Source organism: Python bivittatus, unplaced genomic scaffold (genome assembly GCF_059951505.1).
Source record: "Python bivittatus isolate LINGU-HERP-01145 unplaced genomic scaffold, Pbiv_v1 ctg000970_np1212, whole genome shotgun sequence".
NCBI classification, from domain to species: Eukaryota; Metazoa; Chordata; class Lepidosauria; order Squamata; family Pythonidae; genus Python; species Python bivittatus.
This window is the reverse complement of record NW_028277121.1, coordinates 1,134,806-1,155,863: the sequence shown is the minus strand read 5'-3', so window position 1 is coordinate 1,155,863 and position 21,058 is coordinate 1,134,806. Positions and strand designations below refer to the sequence as shown.

Here is a 21,058-nt window from a genome sequence, read left to right as displayed (position 1 = left end):
GTTTAACAACCATTCAAACTTATGACGGTGCTGAAAAAGTAGGTGTACAACCGGTCCTCATACTTACGATGGTCGCAGCATCCCGTAGTCACGTGATCATCATTTGTGACCTCCACAGCCAGCTTCCAACAAGCAAAGTCAATGGGGAAGCTGGCACAAAGTTGCAACTTGTGGTCACATGACATCACGCTTAACATCCATGCGGGATTCACTTAACAATATCAACTGGAACTGCTACAATTGCCACCATACGTCGATGTGATCGTGTGACATTACACTTTATGACCATGTTGCTTAGCAACAGAGTTGCCAGTCCCAATTATCATCGTTAAGCAAGGACTACCTGTACCTTGAGTGAAGATTCTGTCTAATTTTTATTACGAAATGTTGATCTCAATTTTTTTATGATAACATGATATTGAGACAGTCATTCTCAGCATGACACGTCCTGCAAATTTGCTGTGAGCGGGGATACAGTGGGGCAAAAAGTATTTAGTCAGCCACCAATTGTGCAAGTTCTCCCACTTAAAAAGATGAGAGAGGCCTGTAATTTTCATCATAGGTATACCTCAACTATGAGAGACAAAATGGGGGAAAAAATCCAGAAAATCACATTGTCTGATTTTTAAAGAATTTATTTGCAAATCAGGTGGAAAATAAGTATTTTGTCAATATCAAAAGTTCATCTCAATACTTTGTTATATATCCTTTGTTGCCAATGACAGAGGTCAAACGTTTTCTGTAAGTCTTCACAAGGTTTTCACACACTGTTGCTGGTATTTTGGCCCATTCCTCCATGCAGATCTCCTCTAGAGCAGTGATGTTTTGGGGCTGTCGCTGGGCAACACGGACTTTCAACGCCCTCCAAAGGTTTTCCATGGGGTTGAGATCTGGAGACTGGCTAGGCCACTCCAGGACCTTGAAATGCTTCTTACGAAGCCACTCCTTCGTTGCCCGGGCGGTGTGTTTGGGATCATTGTCATGCTGAAAGACCCAGCCACGTTTCATCTTCAATGCCCTTGCTGATGGAAGGAGGTGTTCACTCAAAATCTCACGATACATGGCCCCATTCATTCTTTCCTTTACACGGATCAGTCGTCCTGGTCCCTTTGCAGAAAAACAGCCCCAAAGCATGATGTTTCCACCCCCATGCTTCACAGTAGGTATGGTGTTCTTTGGATGCAACTCAGCATTCTCTCTCCTCCAAACACGACGAGTTGAGTTTAGACCAAAACGTTCTACTTTGGTTTCATCTGACCATATGATATTCTCCCAATCCTCTTCTGGATCATCCAAATGCTCTCCAGCAAACTTCAGACAGGCCCGGACATGTACTGGCTTAAGCAGGGGGACACATCTGGCACTGCAGGATTTGAGTCCCTGGCGGCATAGTGTGTTACTGATGGTAGCCTTTGTTACTTTGGTCCCAGCTCTCTGCAGGTCATTCACTAGGTCCCCCCGTGTGGTTCTGGGATTTTTGCTCACCGTTCTTGTGATCATTTTGACCCACGGGGTGAGATCTTGCGTGGAGCCCCAGATTGAGGGAGATTATCAGTGGTCTTGTATGTCTTCCATTTTCTAATTCTTGCTCCCACAGTTGATTTCTTCACACCAAGCTGCTTGCCTATTGCAGATTCAGTCTTCCCAGCCTGGTGCAGGTCTACAATTTTGTTTCCGGTGTCCTTCCACAGCTCTTTGGTCTTGGCCATAGTGGAGTTTGGAGTGTGACTGTTCGAGGTTGTGGACAGGTGTCTTTTATACTGATAACAAGGTCAAACAGATGCCATTACTACAGGTAACGAGTGGAGGACAGAGGAGCCTCTTAAAGAAGTAGTTACAGGTCTGTGAGAGCCAGATATCTTGCTTGTTTGTAGGTGACCAAATACTTATTTTCCACCATGGTTTGCAAATAAATTCTTTAAAAATCAGACAATGTGATTTTCTGGATTTTTTCCCCCATTTTGTCTCTCATAGTTGAGGTATACCTATGATGAAAATTACAGGCCTCTCTCATCTTTTTAAGTGGGAGAACCTGCACAATTGGTAGCTGAGTAAATACTTTTTTGCCCCACTGTATCTATATTTCTCTGAGTTTCTTGTAGGAATAGTAGGGAGAGGATTAAAATGTGATGTTAGAAGTAAATCATCCCAAGCAGTTGTGGGCCTGGTGGCATCTTTCCACCTTCTGCCCAATCACTGGGTGGGTTCACAGGAGAAAAACCTTCATGACTATAGAACTGGTGGGTGAGGGTGGATATATCTTCCTCTGCTTCTAGCATTCCCAGCAACTGCTGGCTTGGATCTCTGGGGTTCCATGCTGAAAGGAAGACTTGAGGACTCTTGGGAAGCTGCAAAATTCCTGAGATGCTAGAAGGTGGCTGGAAGGGAGAGTGTGTGCGTGTATATTTTGCAACTAATAGAATTTATATAGGCTGCTGAAGGAGAATGAAAAGTGAAACCAGTTAGTAAACTAGAAAGGTTCTTCCTCCATATCAACTAGGGTTGGTAGGTGGGGTGAAGGGAGAATGCAGCCTCCTTGTGAGTAAGCCGCAGCACCAGGCTCTGAGCGCCTGCAGCCTCAGTGCTTGTTAAGCCTGAAGGCTGCTCTGTGGAAATGGCAGGTGTGAACAGTTGGAGAGAATGACGGCGCATGCAAGAGGACAACAGAGAAGCCAGTAGAGAAAGCATCTGCTGTATAAACCATCTTCCCCACCTTTCTGTGCTGCGTGGCCTGTGCTCATTGCCCTGGCAGAGAAGAGCGCTGGTTTCTCACACTGGAAAGCCTTATATGGAGGAAAGGAAGGGGCCAGAGACTACGCAAGTAAGGAGTTGCCTATATGCTTCCAGCGTATCAGGAAGGCTTATGGAGACTGTTGGTCCACAAGCGGGAGAACAAGCCTCAAACTGTTGCTGCTGGACCCACCTACTTCCTCGGTTAGATCTTTTACTTTGAGCATTACTTGGTTTGGACTGGCGAGGCTCCAAAGAGTCTGTTTTTGTTGTCAACCCCCGTCCCTCGATGCTCAAGGGACTGAGGTGAATAAACTTCAGCAGGTTTTCTACATCTTGGAGAACCCAGCGCTGGCTTTCTGTTTCTCACTAGTCAGCTCCCCACATCTCCGTCTACAGGGGTCTCTGCCACAGTAGAAGATATTGGATGTGGTTCTTTATCCAAGGCTTGGGAGAGCATGCCTGTTAAGACTTTCAAGGAGTTTGTTTCCGTGGCTAACTAGTTTCTAAAAAAAAAAGATCTGCAGAAGATCAGCTCAGCAGTGTATTCTTCCTTGTACAGCGTTGTAACATTGTCCCTTTGGTGTATTGTTCACATAGAATTAATATGTATTGTCAATGACCATTCTGAATCTTATCAAACATTGCAGAGCATCTAGAAATTGTTTTTCTTCCGAGGGATGAGTACAGAGCTAGACCAAAACCCCCAAAAAGATTTATTCAGAAGGTCTGTTAGCACAATTAGCTATGTCTTTACTATAAATTACTTCTGCAGGCAATTTGATTCATTAGTGGATTGAAAAAAACACAATCAAATGTTGATGTCAACAGGATTGAATCTCAGAGTTATTGGTCACACGGGACAAAAGTGTGGTTTGCAAGATACTGGATTGGCTAGGAGGAAATTGTGGCAATTACTGCCTTCATGGGGGGGGGGGAGAAAGTTATTGCTCAGAATTTTTTTTTTATGAGCCTTTAAAGCGCTTTTAAAAGTGAAAACTTTAGAAATGAATTTGTGGCTTTGGTCCCATCATTTTAGAAATTCGTAATACCTTTCAGGTTGCATTTAACAGGGACATCTCAAGGGGAATTAATGTAATGAGTGGCTCACACTGGGCAAAATGCACATAAATTATCTTTTATGTCACTGCATTGAGCCATTGTTGCACAGTTAAATTGTGCTTAATTGGATGCTAAATCAGTGTGGTTAAATAAGCATTACCAATGATTGTCAAATAATTCCAGATCCAGTCCATTCACTAGAATAAAAGTAAATGCATTAAAAATCCTTGCTGTTTGTTTTGCTTTTCTGTAATTGTAAAGAGATTCTCCTTTCTTTTGCAGTTGGCCAATTAGGGCCCTTTAAATTGAAAGCACTCTCTTAACGTATTAAGCTAATCAACTAAAACAAGCCACAGTCTTGTATGCAATAAAGTTTCATTGATCATCCTTACAACCTGTTTCCTGGTTTTAATGCACAGCAACAGTGCAGTCTAATTTAACTGATATTGCAGAATTACTGCTAAGTAAGCACAACATTTGCTAGCCTGACACCATCCAGAATCGCTAACCTACCAGAGCTAGAAATGATCGTCCGTAACCCTCGTTGGAGAAAACTGGTGTAGAGTATCTGCCTAAAGGATTGGTAAATGTCAGCTCATGCAAGGGAGTAGGAAACAATGTTTGGGGCACCTATTTTACAACTCCTTCTTTAGGGCTGTCCAAGAGGACAAAAATGTTGCTTCTTTTACACGGAGATGTCTTGTTGAGATTTATAGAAAGCCAGGAATGCTAGTGGCTCATCAGATACATCACCTGAAGTTCAAAGAACGCCTGCCATCGCTTTATCATCTCCTGGCTTTCAAGCTGGCACAGTAGAAAGAAGCAAGAATGGTCTCAATCTTCTGGTTGCTCTGAAGCCGCCTGTAAATGGCTGTAATTTAATGTAAAATAATGTAGAAAAACACTCTTTCTTTCTTTCGCCCTTTACATGGAAGATTCCTGAAGAATGTAAGAATAACTTTAGCGGATTGTACCTCAAACACATTTTCTCCAACATCCTTTATCTAACTTTACAAGCTCCCTTCTCTATCTCAAAATATGCCTCTCTTTGGCGAGACTGGCTCATATAAATCAGGAATGGGCAACCTCTTAAAATGTATTTTTCATGTGCCAAGGAGTGCAGTGGATAACGCAATAAAATAATGGTGCTACTAGAGGAGGTAGGGTTTTCATTGGTATTTTTCTTACTCCTTGGGGATTTTTCTTTTAAAAGTGAATTAAATCTCTTAGTAGGTTAACACATCTTTATTTCTTAGCTTCCACCCCAAATTGTTAGAATATTCCCAATGACATCTTAGTGGTTCATAGAGCAGAACCCTCAGTCAATGTAGAATATCTACACTGTGAACCTTTTCAGAACACCTGTAGTAAAATGTGTAGATTATTCCCCCTGCTAGCTTTTTTTTTCCCAGCAAAAACTACATATAGGTTAAGATTGCCCAGCTAGGACTAGGCTGTCAAGCATATATAATAATCCATCAAGAAACTATTACTTCTGTCTTAAATCAATTCCACATAGGAGAATTTACATACAATTGTGATTTAGGAACATCCCCCTAATAATAATCTTATTTCTACATGTGGGTCTTAAATTCTGTGATTTAAGCATTAATTTTAATGTATTAGTTATTCTTCACCTCCATTTCTTCTTTAAAATAAAATATTTTTATTTTAGAAATAGAATCCTTAGAATCAAATTTGACTTCTGTTGACTACATGGACAAATCCATACTGTTTTCTTAGCAACAGTGCAGAAGATCTTTGCCACTGCCTTCTTATGGGACTTTTTTCAGCTCCCACCATCCTCTACAACCCTGAAATTCCCTGGAGATCTTCTATCCAAGTACTAACCAGCCTAACCCTGATTAGCTTCTTACTCCAGACAAGTTTGGCCAAGTACTATGACCTGCTGAGACTTCCTCCTCACTTTGCTGAAATTTGGTGTGACATCTAGGGTGAATACTTTGCTTTCATGGCTTACCAATATGTTCTTGAGAAGTTTGAGTGGAGCAGTTTTGCTCATAAATCTCCATGTTAATCAACTTGAAATGAGCTGCTTAGAATTGAGGTTAATGGAGTGGATGACCCAGTAAGAAGATGGATAAGAAACCCAAGCTCAATGTGCCAGTAATCAATTCAGTGCTGAACACTTTTAACTTTAGAAACACCAAATTGTTGGGACACCTCCCCCAAAGATTAGTTCAGAGGATTATCATTTCCATGAATAAGGTCAAGGTACCTTAGTGGTAATGCAAGAAGATATAAATTGGAGATATCTAATAATGCATGTGGGGAACAAGTGTTTGGAATTGAATGGGACTTGATAGCATTGAAAAAACCCTTTGTCTTGGTCAGACATAGTTTTGACTATGGATTTTGATTTAATTAATTATTGAAGTCCGTTTATCTCTTGACCTTGCCGGAAAGATCCACATTTGATAATGCTGACAGATGACTTTGTAGCAGACAGCTGCTGGTTCCCTCCTCCAGCCTCCCCACACATTTACCCTTAATGCATCTGGCTTAAAAGAAAGGAAAGGAAGGCATCTTCTAATATGGTTTCCCAGCCTGCAAAAGCAGCTTTACCAGGTAATGCGACAACTGTGTGGAATTGTGGCATGTGAAGGAAGCATCTCAGAGAAGATAATTGAAGATAACTACAGGCAACTACGGGAGATAATTGAAGGAGGGAGACTAATTCAGACTGTGGGAGGAAACTTGTTTTCCTCTAGGGGACAGCATGTCCTCATCAAAATTTAAAGATCTCATTTTGATATGTTCCAGATGAAATTATAATAGAAAAAACAACCACCCTGGATTCATTAAGAGCATTTGTATGATTGCTCTTTAATTTCTCATGGTATTATCATGTAATTTGTCCATTTCAGACCCGTCATAGATGTATTGCTTTCTTTGAAGCAAAGGGAACTATGCCTTTGACATACAGAGCTAGCAGAGTCCTCTTTGTTTAGAATTAGCACTCAGGGCATTGGCAGAAGAATGGACTCATAATCGTATTGGTTTGAAATTGGGAGCGTAAGTGGTGCCTCTGAAATTGGGAGGGTTGGTTGTTGGGCAGTGTGTGAGGAAATGTTTATCCTGGATCATCGTTCTCCATCCTTATGATCACCGGAAGTGTTCGAATAGCATTTTACCCGTTGGGTGGAAAAAAGGGAATTTCAGCTTCAACACAGCTGGAAGGCTTGAAGCCGCAGGGCTCTGGGTTAGCAACCAGCACCTGCAAACTGCTAGATAACATTCCCTAATGGAGAAAAAGAGGGTCAGAATATGTTCTCTTGCTCTTCACCTTGTAGCCGCAGCCGTGGAGCAGAATTGTTCTCATCTGTCCGTCGTCTTTTTCTTCAGTGGGAGCTGGCTCTTTCTCTCGTGGCGCTGTACGTTTTAATGTATGTTTCTTTTACTTGCACAGGGACTTTGCTTATGTAGCAAGAGACAGAGAGACAAGAATTTTGAAATGCCACGTGTTTCGATGTGACACCCCAGCAAAAGCCATTGCCACGAGCCTCCACGAAATCTGTTCTAAGGTGAGTCTCCTTCTTTCGTCTCTGTCCTTTAATCCTTTGGTTTTGAAGATCCCCCATTCTTCCCACCCTGCTGCTGCCATTGTCCTCCATTGAAAAAGGAATGCCAGCTTCAAATTTGTAAAAAAAAAATTAAAAAATCAGTCAGCCCTCATCTAGCTTTGCGGTAAAGTAGCCTTTGATTTCTTTAAAAAAGTAGAATGAAAATAGATGTCCAGCCATCAGGTAGTTACAATTTTCCTTATGAACCTTGGATCTATGATTTTGTGATTCTAATTCTGTCCCAGTCAAACGATGTAGCCTTACTGATTTCAGTTCATGTGGAATTACTGATACTACAAGAACGTTTATGCTTTCCACACCAATACATGTAGGAGAACTTTGGTAGACGGTGTTGCTCAGGAAAGGCCTTTCAGTAGCTAATTCCAAGGGAGCCCTCACCCTGTTCCTCACCCAACATGTCCCTGCTTCAGAGCCCCTCGCAACTGTTTTCCATTCTCACCTCTTCGCAGAGACTGAGTTTTGAACCCAAACTCCATGCTCAGCGATCCCTATATGAATGGGTTTCTTCTTTGAGAACAAGAGAAGGAAATTAAGAGCGAGCCTAGTTTTGCCCACTTCTAGGGCAACTTGCTTTAAGAATCGAGAGAGAATTTGGTGAGAGAATCCAGCTATATCCAGAATATAGTGACTTACTGTTCTGATAGCGTTGTTAGATTTATGAGAGGAGGAGCATGAAGCTCAAAGGCTGGCACATAAATTGCCACTAGCTGTGTTATCCTCCTCACTCCTTATCTTGCAGCCCCCATACTTACTGATGGGCCATGAAAGGGCTTTGTGTTCAGAAACAGCTGTGGTTGCACCTGCCTGTGGTCCCTTATCTGTTTTCTGCAGTTGCATTTGCTGCTGTGTTAGTCCTATCAACGTACACATAACGGGGCCGCTAAAAGAATCTGGGTACTAGAATACTTGACTGCAAATAGATCATCTCTATTAACTTTTTGGCTATAGTACCTGTCTTAAAGGCAGCAAATAACTCCTGTAAATCAAAGAAAAATGTAAAACGTTCCAACCAGTTCGGTCATGATGTTTCTCTCAATATTGTTTGCCCTGAGGATATGGCTCACGAATTTGTCCCACTGTCATAAGCTTCATAAAACCTAAGCCTGCTTTAGCTTAATGAAGCTCATTCCTACAAACGTATTAGGTTAATATCCTGAGCCATTAATTACTTGACCTCCATGAAACACAGTGAGATTTCCTTCTCAACCGTTCTGCATGCGTTCTGACACCAACTGGAGTTCTGGTATAAATCCTTCAACAAAATTCCCTTTTATCGGTGTCTAAATGCTGATTCTCAAAAATAGGGTTGTAATGTCAATAAAATTCTTGCCTGAGGGGAAAAAAAGATGTACTCTCCCATCTTCTGCAGATTATGGCTGAACGGAAGAATGCCAAAGCCGTGGCTTGCAACTCATTACAGGAGCGGACAAATGTCACCCTCGATGTTCCCTTGCAAGGTACAACCTGTGACAACGCAGCAGCGTTTATAGTCATGAGAGATGAGCTCATCAATGACAGTGCTGCTTAGAATCGTGATAAACAATTTGCACTAAATCGATAGATCAGTTTTTAATTGAGTCAAAGACTATAGCCACAAGAAAGATATGGAAGATGTTGACAAATAGTGTGGCTGGTATTAGAGGGGTTGTATTGAATTGATATGGATTGTTGTAATTTTATATGAATTTTGCTGAGACCTAGGGTTGCAAATAAATGTATATATAATACAGTGGAGTCAAAGACTAGACCAGCATTTAAAAAAGGTTCAGATAAGTTGTGGGGGATGTTGGTTCATTGGTGTTTCCCATCCTAAGCATAGACCCATTGCTACAGCTTTACAATCTTTAGCTTTTTCAATGTCTCTGCCTGTATCTGGTGCTTTTCCTGCCTGCTGGGTCATGGCATCATTGAGTGACGTGGAACAAAACAGTGCTCAGGTTTTAATGTCATACACATCAGTTGCCTGGCTGGAGTACTTGTCTGGAAGACATTGCTGGATCCTAGCCGTTTATGGCAAGTAAGGAAATCATAGCTCCAAGTCCTTTGCTGCCTTATACTCAATCAGATCCTTGGACCATTCTTAGTACAGTCTAGGGAGCCTAGCTTGCTGTAGCTGTCTAGTCTCTTATATATTTTATAGAGCTGTGGAGCATTTGGAAATAATTCAGAAAACATGTTTCTTGGAGGGTGGGAGAGTGCAGATGTAATATAGCGCTTGTCTGCAACCCTTGAAAGCAGCCTGGTCTTTTCCCAGGACAGCATGGTTGCCCTCTGCAGGCTCCATGTGATCCCGAGGAATTTTAGACAAGAGCTTTGTTTGCATCTCTGCGTGCTCCATAGCACCGTTTGGGAATCAAATCTGAAGCAGTGCCCAGTCCTAAATTCTAACAGGAGCTGTATTCTGACTCTAAACCATGTGCCATTTGCAATCTTCGGGCTAATCACAAATCTCTGGATTTTGAGATACGCTTAGGTAAGCTTCTTCTCTGACTCTGGCTCGTAACTGTCACAATAAGAGAGGATTTACTTTACAAAATGAAGATTTATAGTACTCATTTCCTTAATTCCCCAGATATCAATTAGGATCCTTTTTAATATGACTTCGAGCACAGATTTATTGGAATCAATAATATTATCAACTACCTGATACATTATTGTCTTCTGGCATTAAAATAAGGATGGGTGGCCTGGTGTGAAGTTTATAAGATGAAATTGATATTTTGCTTCCCTGCAGTAGATTTTCCAACACCAAAGACTGAGTTGGTCCAGAAATTTCACGTACAGTACTTGGGCATGTTACCTGTAACTAAGCCAGTGGGTACGTAGGCATATTTTTTCATGACTATCTTAAAATGTGTCCTTTCTGATTGGAGAGTTAATTTCTATTTGGTCAAAAGGGCAGATACAGGCCAAAATATCTCTAGATTTTTCTAGACGTGCTGGAATGAGGTAACTGTTCTTTTTTAATATATATAATAATTGTATTAAACATTACAATTAAAAAGATAAAAACTAATGCAATCTAAAGAAAAGAAAAAATAGAAAGTACAGAAAATAAAATAAGAGAAAGAAAAATAGAAAAGAAAAAGAAAATAAGACAGTAAAGAAAAAGAAAAGAAATATATAAGGAAATGAATTCCCCCTTCATCACAACAAGTATATAGGTAGTCCCCAGTTTAAGAATGAGTTCCGTTCCCAAGGTCTATCCTTAAGTCAAATTTGTATGTAAGCCGGAACGGTATTATTGTATAATACTGTATAAGTAGTATTGTGTAATTAAATCATTGTGTATTAACTTGAATTTTGCTACAGTAGGCTCCATTCTTAATTATGGGTCATCTGTAAACCAGGCGTTCTTAACTGGGGACTACCTGTAAACAATTTTAGTAACTTATCACTTTCTCTTAAAATACAACAAATGATTTCTTCCCATACCTCATCTCTTATCTATAAATAAATCCTTAAAATCTTGTCATTCAGTCCTGAACAGCAAACGTCCATTAAGTGTTACCAGAGATAACGACGTATCTATTTTAACCTTGATCAAATAAACCAACTTTGTATTCCTTTCTTTTACTTTTAACAATCTTGATCTTTATTTGAAGGGATTAAAGATATGTCCTAGAACTTGATTTCTTTTCATTTTTTCTTTGTTCCTTCTCACAAAATTCTTCAAAACTTTAACAAGTCCCTTTGTAAATCCAATATAGGAGAGATATCCAGGTCACTCTTTTGGTTTGTTATTTATATATCCCTTTTAATTATTAAGACATCAGCTGATTTCATTTGTATATCCAGTGTAGCATCTTTTTCCAAATCATTCTTGTAGCCTGTCATTTTTAAATCCACTTTCAGATCAATCTTAGTCTTGCCCGGTAAAACTTGTTCCTCTTCCATAGCATCTTTTAAGCACAGTCTATCTATAATGGCAGACATTTTTAAAATTAACTTGTGGGTCCATTGTTCACAAATATCCCTCAGTATGTCCAGTGATAAAGTATTTTGCTCCATTCTGTATTAGTAAGTCAAATTTAAGTGTTCTTCTCTTTTAATTGTAATCTTTAGTTCCTTCTGGTTCTCTCCCGAGTCCAACTTTCAAGGTCCCATCCTATCATTTTTTAAAAAAAGAATTCAAAACAAGCATTTTCCCACAGGAAGGATTCTTATAATTAATTCCAAAATCTTATTTCAAATCCATCTGGACTCTTAGTCCATTTGTAACTTTCCAAAATCAACATTCTAATCACCCTTTTGCTGTTTGTTCTAAAAAAATAATAATTTTTTAAAGTCCTTAAACTTGTATTTAAAACTACTTTCGCTAGGGATTGAAGGAAACTCATCCGGTGCTATAAAACCTGTCAGTCCAAAGGTTCCTAATATCTGAAAAGCAGCCAACAAGCAATTTCCAAAACTGATTAGAAAAGGAAGTATGCGGACTCCGTGCGCATAAAGGTGCCGACTGCAGTTTGGGCGAAAATGGCCTTCCCTCATCTCCCGGAGCTCTAAACCCACCAAAGACTGCTGTCTTGTGGACTCCCCACGAGGAACAACCGTTCTAATATCTTTAGCAATAATTAGTGTGGGTCCAGAGAATAATAGATGTACCATATAGGATATAATCTAGTCTTTCTAAGATTTGGGGATTACTGGAAATTTGGAAGAAAACCATCAGGAGTTATCTGTCAAGGCAAGAAGAATAGCTGATTTTTGACTACCTTTCTTTACTTCTATGTTGATATGGAAAGTAGCATAACAGCTACTTTGGTTCTGATTTCACGGAGTCAAAAAGAAGCAGTTGTTAAGTATGATAACTATTCTTTTGCCAAAATTATATTTTAAGTCTACATGTTTGGGAAGAAGTAAAAACTCTTCCTTCATCTCTGATATTCCTGTATCATCCTGTCTCCTCTCTCCAAATTTCTCAGGAGCAGTATACCTAGGTTTTATCTAATTTGATTGTCACTCAAGCCGTATATAAACTAGGCTGGGGAAGATAAACCTAAGATCACACACTAGTTCCCATAGCATGCTTAATTAGATATTGAATTTTCTGGAATTCATGTGATACATTGAATCCTAAGGTAGCCAGATTGGCTGGGTTCATACAACCCACTCAACCACTCAGAATCTAACCACAGCTAAAACTAACCAAGTTTAATATATAGCGTGAGTGCATTCACTAAGTAACTTATCCCACTGTGTTGTGCAAACACAGAGAGTTTCAAGCCCAGCTCTAACACATGGATTCTCTTTGTTTTGCATTTCTGAAGCAAATGGGCAGGTTTTTCACCCAGCAGCTGACAAAGACCAGTAACTTTGTGTGAGATGGGTGGCTATATAAATACGATAAATAAAATAAATCAATAAACTTCCAGACTTAAAACCTAGAAGATGCAATGGGAGAGGGGAAAATGACGGGGTGGGAATAGGAGAGGAAAGAAGCAAGCTTGGGCCTAAGTGGAAGGAGAAGCAATTTAAGCAAAGGAAAACTGAAATGTTCTGTGACCCTCAAAGATTTAAGGGGGTCTTTCTGTTGTCTCTGTTCCTCTGAAGGTATGGACACGCTGAATGGGGCTATAGAAAGTTTGACGGAGTCCTCTAACAAAGAAGACTGGATGCCTGTCACCATGAACGTTGCTGACGCTACTGTGACAGTCATCAGCGATGGAGTACGGTTCCTTAAAATTGTCTTATTTTAATACTAGGATTTGTAACTTGACCAAGAGCTTCATTTTTCTCCAAGATTTTTCTATTTAAGATTATTAGAGAAAAAAAGATAGGTCCGTATGTAGCTTCGGAACAGATTTGGTGGTAATTTATGATTTGTACTGTGTTTTCAAGGCATCCCTTTTGCCATATGTTACTATTGTCACTTACAAAAATAACCAAACTGTCAATTTAATTAGCATTACATGAAAACCAGTGAGGCTTAAAGCTATAATTATCTCAGATTTTGGGGAGAAAATTAAATGACTTGCATCGATCCTGCCTACAGTCTAATTAACTATAAAGTTAATTAAGTTTAACTAGAAGATTAAGCCAGGGAATACGGCATGCAGAGTATATGCTCTGCCTCTTAGCTACATGAATACAGAAGAACTAAGTAACTAACTTTGTACTCTAGGACAGTGTTTCTCAACCTTGGCCATTTTAAGATGTGTGGACTTCAACTCCCAGAATTCCCCAGCCAGCATGCTGGCTGGGGAATTCTGGGACCTGAAGTCTACACATCTTAAAATGACCAAGGTTGAGAAACACTGCTCTAGGACATTATTATCAGGGTCCCTTCCAGTCATTCCATTCTGTGACTCTTTTTTCTCTTCCCCTCTACCAGTTTTATCAATTCTATTGTCACTAAAGCGTTTCGAGATTTTTTTTAAGGGTCCTAGAAGGTGCGTAAAGGTCCTATATATATTACTAATGAGTTCCAACCACCGAATGCTCAATATCAGTTCCTTTAAGCAGGAGGGTCAATGATGTCAAAATGAGAGGTGCAACCGGGCGGTTGAAGCCCCACCCCAACATGTGGCTGGACTTCAGTTACCTGATTGTGTTGCCATTTTGACTTCATTGACGTCCTCTACCCTAACAGATCCTCCTGCCTTTTCTCTGGATGGCTCGGAAGATTGCTTAGGTTTTTACATTGACCCCACCCCTGGTGCCAGGGGCGTCTGCAGGGTAGGGTCAAAAAAATCAAGATGACCGCAACAGTACAATGAAAGTTCTGCCAGGTTTTTACATGGCCACCATCTTGACTGTGTACCCTGTGGACATCCCTGATGGGTGCAGACCCTCCTGATTGGACAGCCCTGAATCGGTTTATCAGCCTTATAACACGTGTTCAAGGTTTCCCTCTCACACTGAATGGTGACAGAGAGAACTTTTTCTTTCCAACCAGGACGAAGAGGAGATCGTGGTAGAATGTCGTGTCCGGTTCTTGTCTTTTATGGGCGTGGGTAAAGATATACATACATTTGCCTTCATTATGGATACGGGAAACCAGCATTTCGAATGCCACGTTTTCTGGTGTGAGCCCAATGCTGGCAACGTCTCAGAGGCTGTTCAGGCTGCTTGTATGGTAAGTGGGACAATTCTATAAATAGTAGCATGTTCGCTCCGAGTAGAACATTAAATCCCTTTGAGTTTGTGGTGTTCAGGGTTAAATTTGCCAGGAAAGCAATCAGTCAATCAATCAACATTAGTGTTAGCTCTCTCTGTCAGCCATGCTTCAGCGCTCAGTAGAGAAACAAGCCTTTTGCAAGGAACAAAGGGCCTTTCCAAAAAAGGACAGTGGAAAAAAATAGACTGCAGAATTGATGAAAGTGACAGAATTGCCTGCTTCACTGATATTCAGCATTTACTTTCAGAGATCATTCTTATATTTTGTCTAAGACCCCCACGGGCTAGTATTCCTGACTGAATTAAAATACAACAGCAAAATGTCCGTGGGGTGGTAACGGGAGTCAAAATGGGCAAGAAGCTGGAGGTGGCATCATGATGCCAGCCCTGATCTTCCATGCGTGTGTGCGTGTTCGTGTGTGTGCGTATGCAGGTGGACTGGGGCTTGCATCATGACGTGTCTACCACCTTGCCTGTTCCCCTCTCTCTGTCAGGGCAGCTGCAGAGCAAAATAACTTTCAGAGTGGAAGTAGTTCCAATTTATTTCTTATGAGATTTATATCCTACCTTTATTTTGTACAACTCTAGACAGGGTACGGGATGCTCCTGCCTCCTGTTTTCCCCACAGCAACAACCCTGTGAGGTGGGCTGGGCTGAGAGAGAGTGACTGGCCCAAAGTCATCCAACAGAACTAGAGCGCACAGCCTCCCATTTTCTGGTCCAGCACCTTAACCGCTACACCAAATTGGGTCTCCAGATTTCGAGACTTAGATCAAATCTGTGCGCATGCTTAGAACTCATTGCTTGTGTGAAATAAACTATACAAGGTCTAACCCATCATGTTTCCTGAAGAGTTCATTCAAGTTTGCTTAGTTAATTTTTATTGCTTGGATCTTAACTGCATCCAGTCACCTGACTACGTATTGAAGTTCCACGCATAGGACTCTCTCAGCATTGCAAGGAAAAGGCACATTTTCAGTGATCTCCCCTTCAGTCCTTTGTATTCCCCCCAACTGTGCCCCAAAGTTGGGGGGTTCCTCTGGAACAATAGAGTTCACTGATTCTGCAGTTGGGATCCCCACTTTTTCTAATGCTTTTGAGAGCCAGAGAAGTAGACGGCAGTGACAGGTGATGTCAGTGGAAGAGCTGGGACCTGTTTTTTTCAAACTTGAGGAGAACAAAATAGATGGTTTAACCCTATCAGGGCAGGAATGGCCTGTGGCCCAGCAGAACCCATCCCAGTTTTGGGGACAGCCAAGGGAGCTTCGGAAGGAAGTGTTCTCTTCTGTTCTTCCAACCGAAACATTTGTTGGACTGGAGACCATTCTGCAATCAGAGCTCTTCTGCTTGTGAACGCTTTGAGAAGAGCAAAATCAATCTATCAAAGAAGAATCAATCCAGACTAGGCTAACACATGTTGTAATGCAATCACAGTAGTTGGAAATGTTTAAAAGATCAATGTTTTACAAGCCTGAATAAAAATAAAAATCATTTGGATAAGAAAGGAGAGAAGGCTGGGACAGGCCACTCAAGTGGGCATTTCCTGTGTGCCAAAGCCTTCTTCCTAGTGGCCACCCTTCCCCGTGGTCAGTGTATAAGAAACTGCTGAAACAAGGCAACATTTGCCCTTGGGTCCTAAGCATGCTGCATCTAATGACAGACCTGCAGAGCTTGGGACCTCTTTCAGCGTTGCGCGAGGGACAATGCTGGTGTGCTCTGCCATTCAGAGCTGACGGAGGGATGCGTGTCAGCTCCACACACAGACAAATGCCAGTTTTTCAGCTTAGGAATGGATGCTACAGCATCTGTGTGCCTCGGCCGAGGGTTGACCGTGAAGGAGAAACCTTGAGGGGTTCAAGTGGGACCCCAAATTATGTAAGGTTCTATGTGAGTAAGCAATTAGAAGGCTGTATTGTAGACTCAGCAGAAGCCAGCCGGTGCCTGGAAGCCACAGCTGTGCTTGAACTAACCAGGTGCTAACAAGATAGGTGAAGGGTGCAGACTGGCTGCTGAGAACCAAGGATTTCTCAGTTAGCAGCTAGGGAAAAAGAACATAAATCAATTCAAGGGGTCATTGTTTAAAGGGAAGGTTTCTATGATGTAAAGGAGGGTGACCTCGTCTAATACGCCTCTAATGGGGCATTTAAGTAAGAATGAACTGGATCCCACTAATAAAGGTGGTTTTTGTCAATGCGTACCAGTAATGACTATTAAGTTGATTATTTGTAATTATAAGGCAACCAATCAAATGGAAGAGACGATTTGCATGTGTGAATTAAGAGGGCTAAGCCTCCTAACTCCACCTCTCTTCAGCCAGCCGCCGGTACCGAAGTTCTCCATAAAATCAGTTTTGCTTCAGTGGGAGAGGCATCTTCTTCTCCGGGCTAAACAACCCCCTTTGAGCTATCTTTTCCTGCAGCGATAGGAAGCCTAGAGATGGGAACGCGTGCTAATGCTGACTACGTTTGCTGTGTTGCAGCTGCGGTATCAGAAGTGCCTGGTGGCCCGACCCCTTTCTCAGAAAGTCCGCCCGCCGCCTCCTCCAGCAGACTCCGTGTCCAGGAGAGTCACCGCCAACGTAAAACGCGGGGTCTTGTCCCTGATTGACACTCTGAAACAGAAGCGTCCTGTGACTGACATGCCGTGACGGACCTGCGGCGTTCCGAAAAGGTCGCGCAAGAGGTGCAGCGTCTGCGTTCAGAGGGAGGGGACTGGATGATGGCCTTCCATTGAAATCGTCTTCGTCTTTTATCCAAAATAATATTAGACAAGCATGTTCTCACTCTTGCCGCCACCAAGTAATACGAAAAGAAGCATGATTTTTTTCCCCCCGTGAGCTCTGCTCCTCGAGAAGCAGAAGGCCTGCCTTCTGATTGTACATAGTATGAACGTTACTTAAATTCCCACATCCGGAAGAAAAGAATGCAGCCCATGGGCTCCTCGTCTTTGCCAAGAACGAGTCTGATGATCCTCATCGCTCCCTGAGCACTTTGCCCTCTTTTTTAACAGTGAGATACATACCAAGTATTAGTTACTGGTGTATTATTATACTACTAATACCAAGCTTCTTATTTTTTACAAAAGAACATTCGTAATTAACCTTCCATCTTGTGCACCGTAGTAATAACTTAACCTCGGACCCGTGAGCGTAGGTGTGCTGCAGCGGAGAGACCCTTCGGTGGAGGAAGGCACGGCCCCGCTGGGCTCCAGCAGCCTGTGGCAACCCCGTGCATGTCTGGGTCCCTGCACAGGCCAGCGTGGAGAATCCGTCCTTCATTGTTTCTTTCTAGCACAAATGTATATACAGTGAAGAAGACAGAAGTGTACCGTTGTCACATAAAATCTCTCTCTGTGGTTTGTGTGGTTTTTCTTTCAGAGAAGGGCTGCCCGTGTAGGAAAAATACCGTACTTCAAGTGGCCTTCAGTCCTGGAATTGCATTTGTTTGTGTACTAATCCATATTTGAGAAGTTGGGCAGGTTAGGCTGGGTTTTATTCTGGGACAGAATCCACCCCCAACCCTGATGATGCTAAGGCTCAAGTGCCCTTACCCTCCCATAGGTCCTGTTCTTTTGTACATTTCGCTGGGATACACGCGCGAAGCTAGTCGCTTCAGGCTGATGGGGTAGACGAGGCTAAAACTGTAACGTCAGACTCACGGCTTTCCCTCATTATAAAACGCATGCAATAGAGTCGGCTGGTGCATTCAAAATGTACATTGGTACTTGACCATTAATATATATAAATGTCAGTGGAAAAAAAAAGAATGTTCACTAGTTACTTTTCTTAACTGATAGACTTGCACAGAGGCAACCTGGTACACAGTCACGGATTTCCTCTTACTTGAATTCTTAACATTCACATCATGCCCTTTCATTTCTTTCCACCAAGTTGGGGGCTGAGGCAGCAGCTTTGCTGTGCAAAATCCATTCTGCTTTGCGGCTTTCTTAGGAACTTTATTTTCTGGTGAGTTTAAAATAAGAAACGATGCTTTCTTTCATAGATTTTGGGTGTGATGCAAATAGATTATGGTGGTTGGCTTCTGAAATTCCAAGTAGCACGTGTCATGGCAAGCACCCTTCTACCTTGTAATTGCACCTTACGTGATGTGTTGTTTCCATTGACCAGGATGTCCACAGGATTTGTCAAGAAAAAGCTCAAGATGATGGTCACAGTGCTGCCGTTGAAGCTCCACCCATTTCTTATGTACATCACAAGCGGAGCTTTGATCGCACCACGGTGACGGACATCTTGACTTTTGGATCCCACCTTACAGCCCCCCTTGTTTTTGTTGACTGTTTAATCATTTTGTGTGTACTATTTGTCATGTGTATACTGTGTAGCACAAGTTCACCAGATGCTCTGCCAAAGGAAAAACCTTAGAACTCCTTTTTAGTCGGGACAGACCTATGTGGGGGCAGAGGTAGGAGGGAGGCTGTGGTCTCAAGAGGAAGATCTTGCACACTTTTCTTAATGAGAAAGAGAAGCGAGGCTGACGTGCTCTTGGTTTCGGCATCTCCCATTAGAGAGAAGGGGAGAAATGGGACCCCAATTCCAATTCGACCAAACGTTTGAAAAGTGCAAACCCACCAGCCAAAACTGCACTCCCTTAGCCTGTCCCATCTAAAAGATGGAATCCCATCTCCATCAGCCTAGAGCAGTGTTTTTCAAACTTGGCAACTTTAAGATGTGTGGACTTCAACTCCCAGAATCTGGGGGATTCTGGGAGCTGAAGTCCACACGTCTTAAAGTTGCCAAGTTTGAACAACATTGGCCTAAAGCAACCTTCCCCAAATGGTTGTCCTCTGAATGTGGCTGCCATAGCAGGATCCAGCCTTGAGAGATGTAGAGGTTCTTGGACAATTTTGTTTCCAGTTTAGGAAAAGCGTGTGTCTGAACCATGCATCCTGAACGCTCATCTGTTCTGCTTGCACTTGACACAATTGTAACTTGTCGGCCTAAACACCACTGCAACGTAGGCGTGCTCTTTTCTTGCACCACAGGGCGTGACTGCTGCCTGTGGGCTGGCCCTGACTCAGCTGCAAGAGCCAGAGAACAACACGAGTGAAAAGAAGTGCCCGGGAACAGCATAGAGTAGAAGGTCGAGGTGGACCTCCAAAACAGCCACTCTGCAAGTTCTTTCATATCTTCACCTATCCCAGAAAAGCGCACGGCTGCTTCCTCTTGCTCCGAGGAACAGCTCCTGCCTGGTTGAGTGTTACGCTAAGCTTTCGATACTCACGAGAGGCAGCAGAAAGCTGTGCGTGTTTCACACCAGAACATCAAGTTGTGACTCGTCTGTGATGGTGTCACCCTACCAGAATCACATCCCCATCAATCCAGTGGTGGATTGAAGTCCACCAGTTCAAGTGTTGGTTCGTCATGCATGTGGGAACTAGACCACGGGGCTCCACATCTAAAAACAATAAGAGTCTTCCTCCGTTTTTAAGCTATGTAGCTGGCTAGATAGATATATGTGTATATGTATATTTCAGGGTGTCGAGTCCTAAGAAGTAAGCCTATGTGTAAAAATCAATACATCTTTTAGCGCAAGGCAACCTTTTTATTTTCTAATGTTCTGACATAACCACCTATGCAAAGAAGATATACTTCTGTGGGAGGGACGTGCAGAGATGTAGATCTGATTTAAGGGCTGCCGTTTGCAACTCACTCTGGAAGAACCCAACCTTTTTATACCCCCCCCCATTTTCAGAAAGTGCATGCTAACAACATTATTTTCACATGTTACTTGGAATAATCGATTTCATAAGGGATACACAATGTAGATACTTAATGCAGGAGGCATCCACGGTGGGGAATATTGAAAAAAATCAAGATGGTGGCCCTGATCAAAGCCCCGCCTCTTTTCTACGTGGGGTGGGGCTGTATTGTGTGATTCTGGCCACCATCTTCACTTCTGTGACACCCACCCCACCCTGTCGATGTCCCTACCCAGGAATTCTGTGTATTTAATAAGCCAGTTGTTTTTCTGGATGGCAATCTGCTTGGCAGGAAGTAGAGAAGACAGAATATTTTGTCTTGGGACCGGTTACCGAATGAATAGGAGTTTTAAACTTCAGTGAGATTTCAGTGTTCAGCTGTGCTGGCTGACAGAGAAAGCCATTTCAAGTCAAGCTTTTTAAACGTGCTTGAGAGATCCATCGGATTTCTCCGAGAGCGTCTACTGAGCGTTAGCTACGGGAAAAGATTCAGGGAGCTGCTGGCAGGGGCGCGGGCTGGCCGTGATCCCACGGGGCATTTCTGAATCCTCGCAAATAAAGCGACCCACCCACCCACCGCAAACGGATGATGGCTGAAGTGTGAACAAACACCAGTGACTTTACTCAGTGTTGTGGTGATCCTTCAGTGATCTATGCACTCTTTGTATCTCTTGGCAAGGCCCGACGCCTTGGCTATCTCGCGTCTGTTTTTGATTAACCGGTTCAACGCAGCTTAAATATTTTATTCTATTTTTACCGAGCTATTCGATTACAGGGCATCGGTTGTGAACTGGATGCAAGCTCACCCATAAATCCAGCCCTAA

General features: G+C 42.3%; 1 protein-coding gene across 15 annotated transcripts in view; it reads left to right on the top strand.

Annotated features, from left to right (window-relative positions):
* The window catches only part of APBB2 (amyloid beta precursor protein binding family B member 2), a 172,448-nt gene extending 151,631 nt beyond the window's left edge, over positions 1-20,817 (top strand). For 12 of the 15 annotated variants that reach the window (XM_088131134.1, XM_088131138.1, XM_088131131.1 and 9 more), the window contains 6 exons: positions 7,223-7,337; positions 8,767-8,854; positions 10,132-10,215; positions 12,951-13,066; positions 14,296-14,475; positions 16,996-20,817. In XM_088131134.1, coding sequence (XP_087987260.1) covers positions 7,223-7,337; positions 8,767-8,854; positions 10,132-10,215; positions 12,951-13,066; positions 14,296-14,475; positions 16,996-17,163 — 751 coding nt within the window. In that variant the 3' untranslated portion in view covers positions 17,164-20,817. The remainder of the gene's footprint in view (positions 1-7,222; positions 7,338-8,766; positions 8,855-10,131; positions 10,216-12,950; positions 13,067-14,295; positions 14,476-16,995) is intronic. The other 3 variants (XM_088131135.1, XM_088131142.1, XM_088131139.1) reach the window with 2 other exon arrangements.
* Positions 20,818-21,058: the final 241 nt, after the last annotated feature.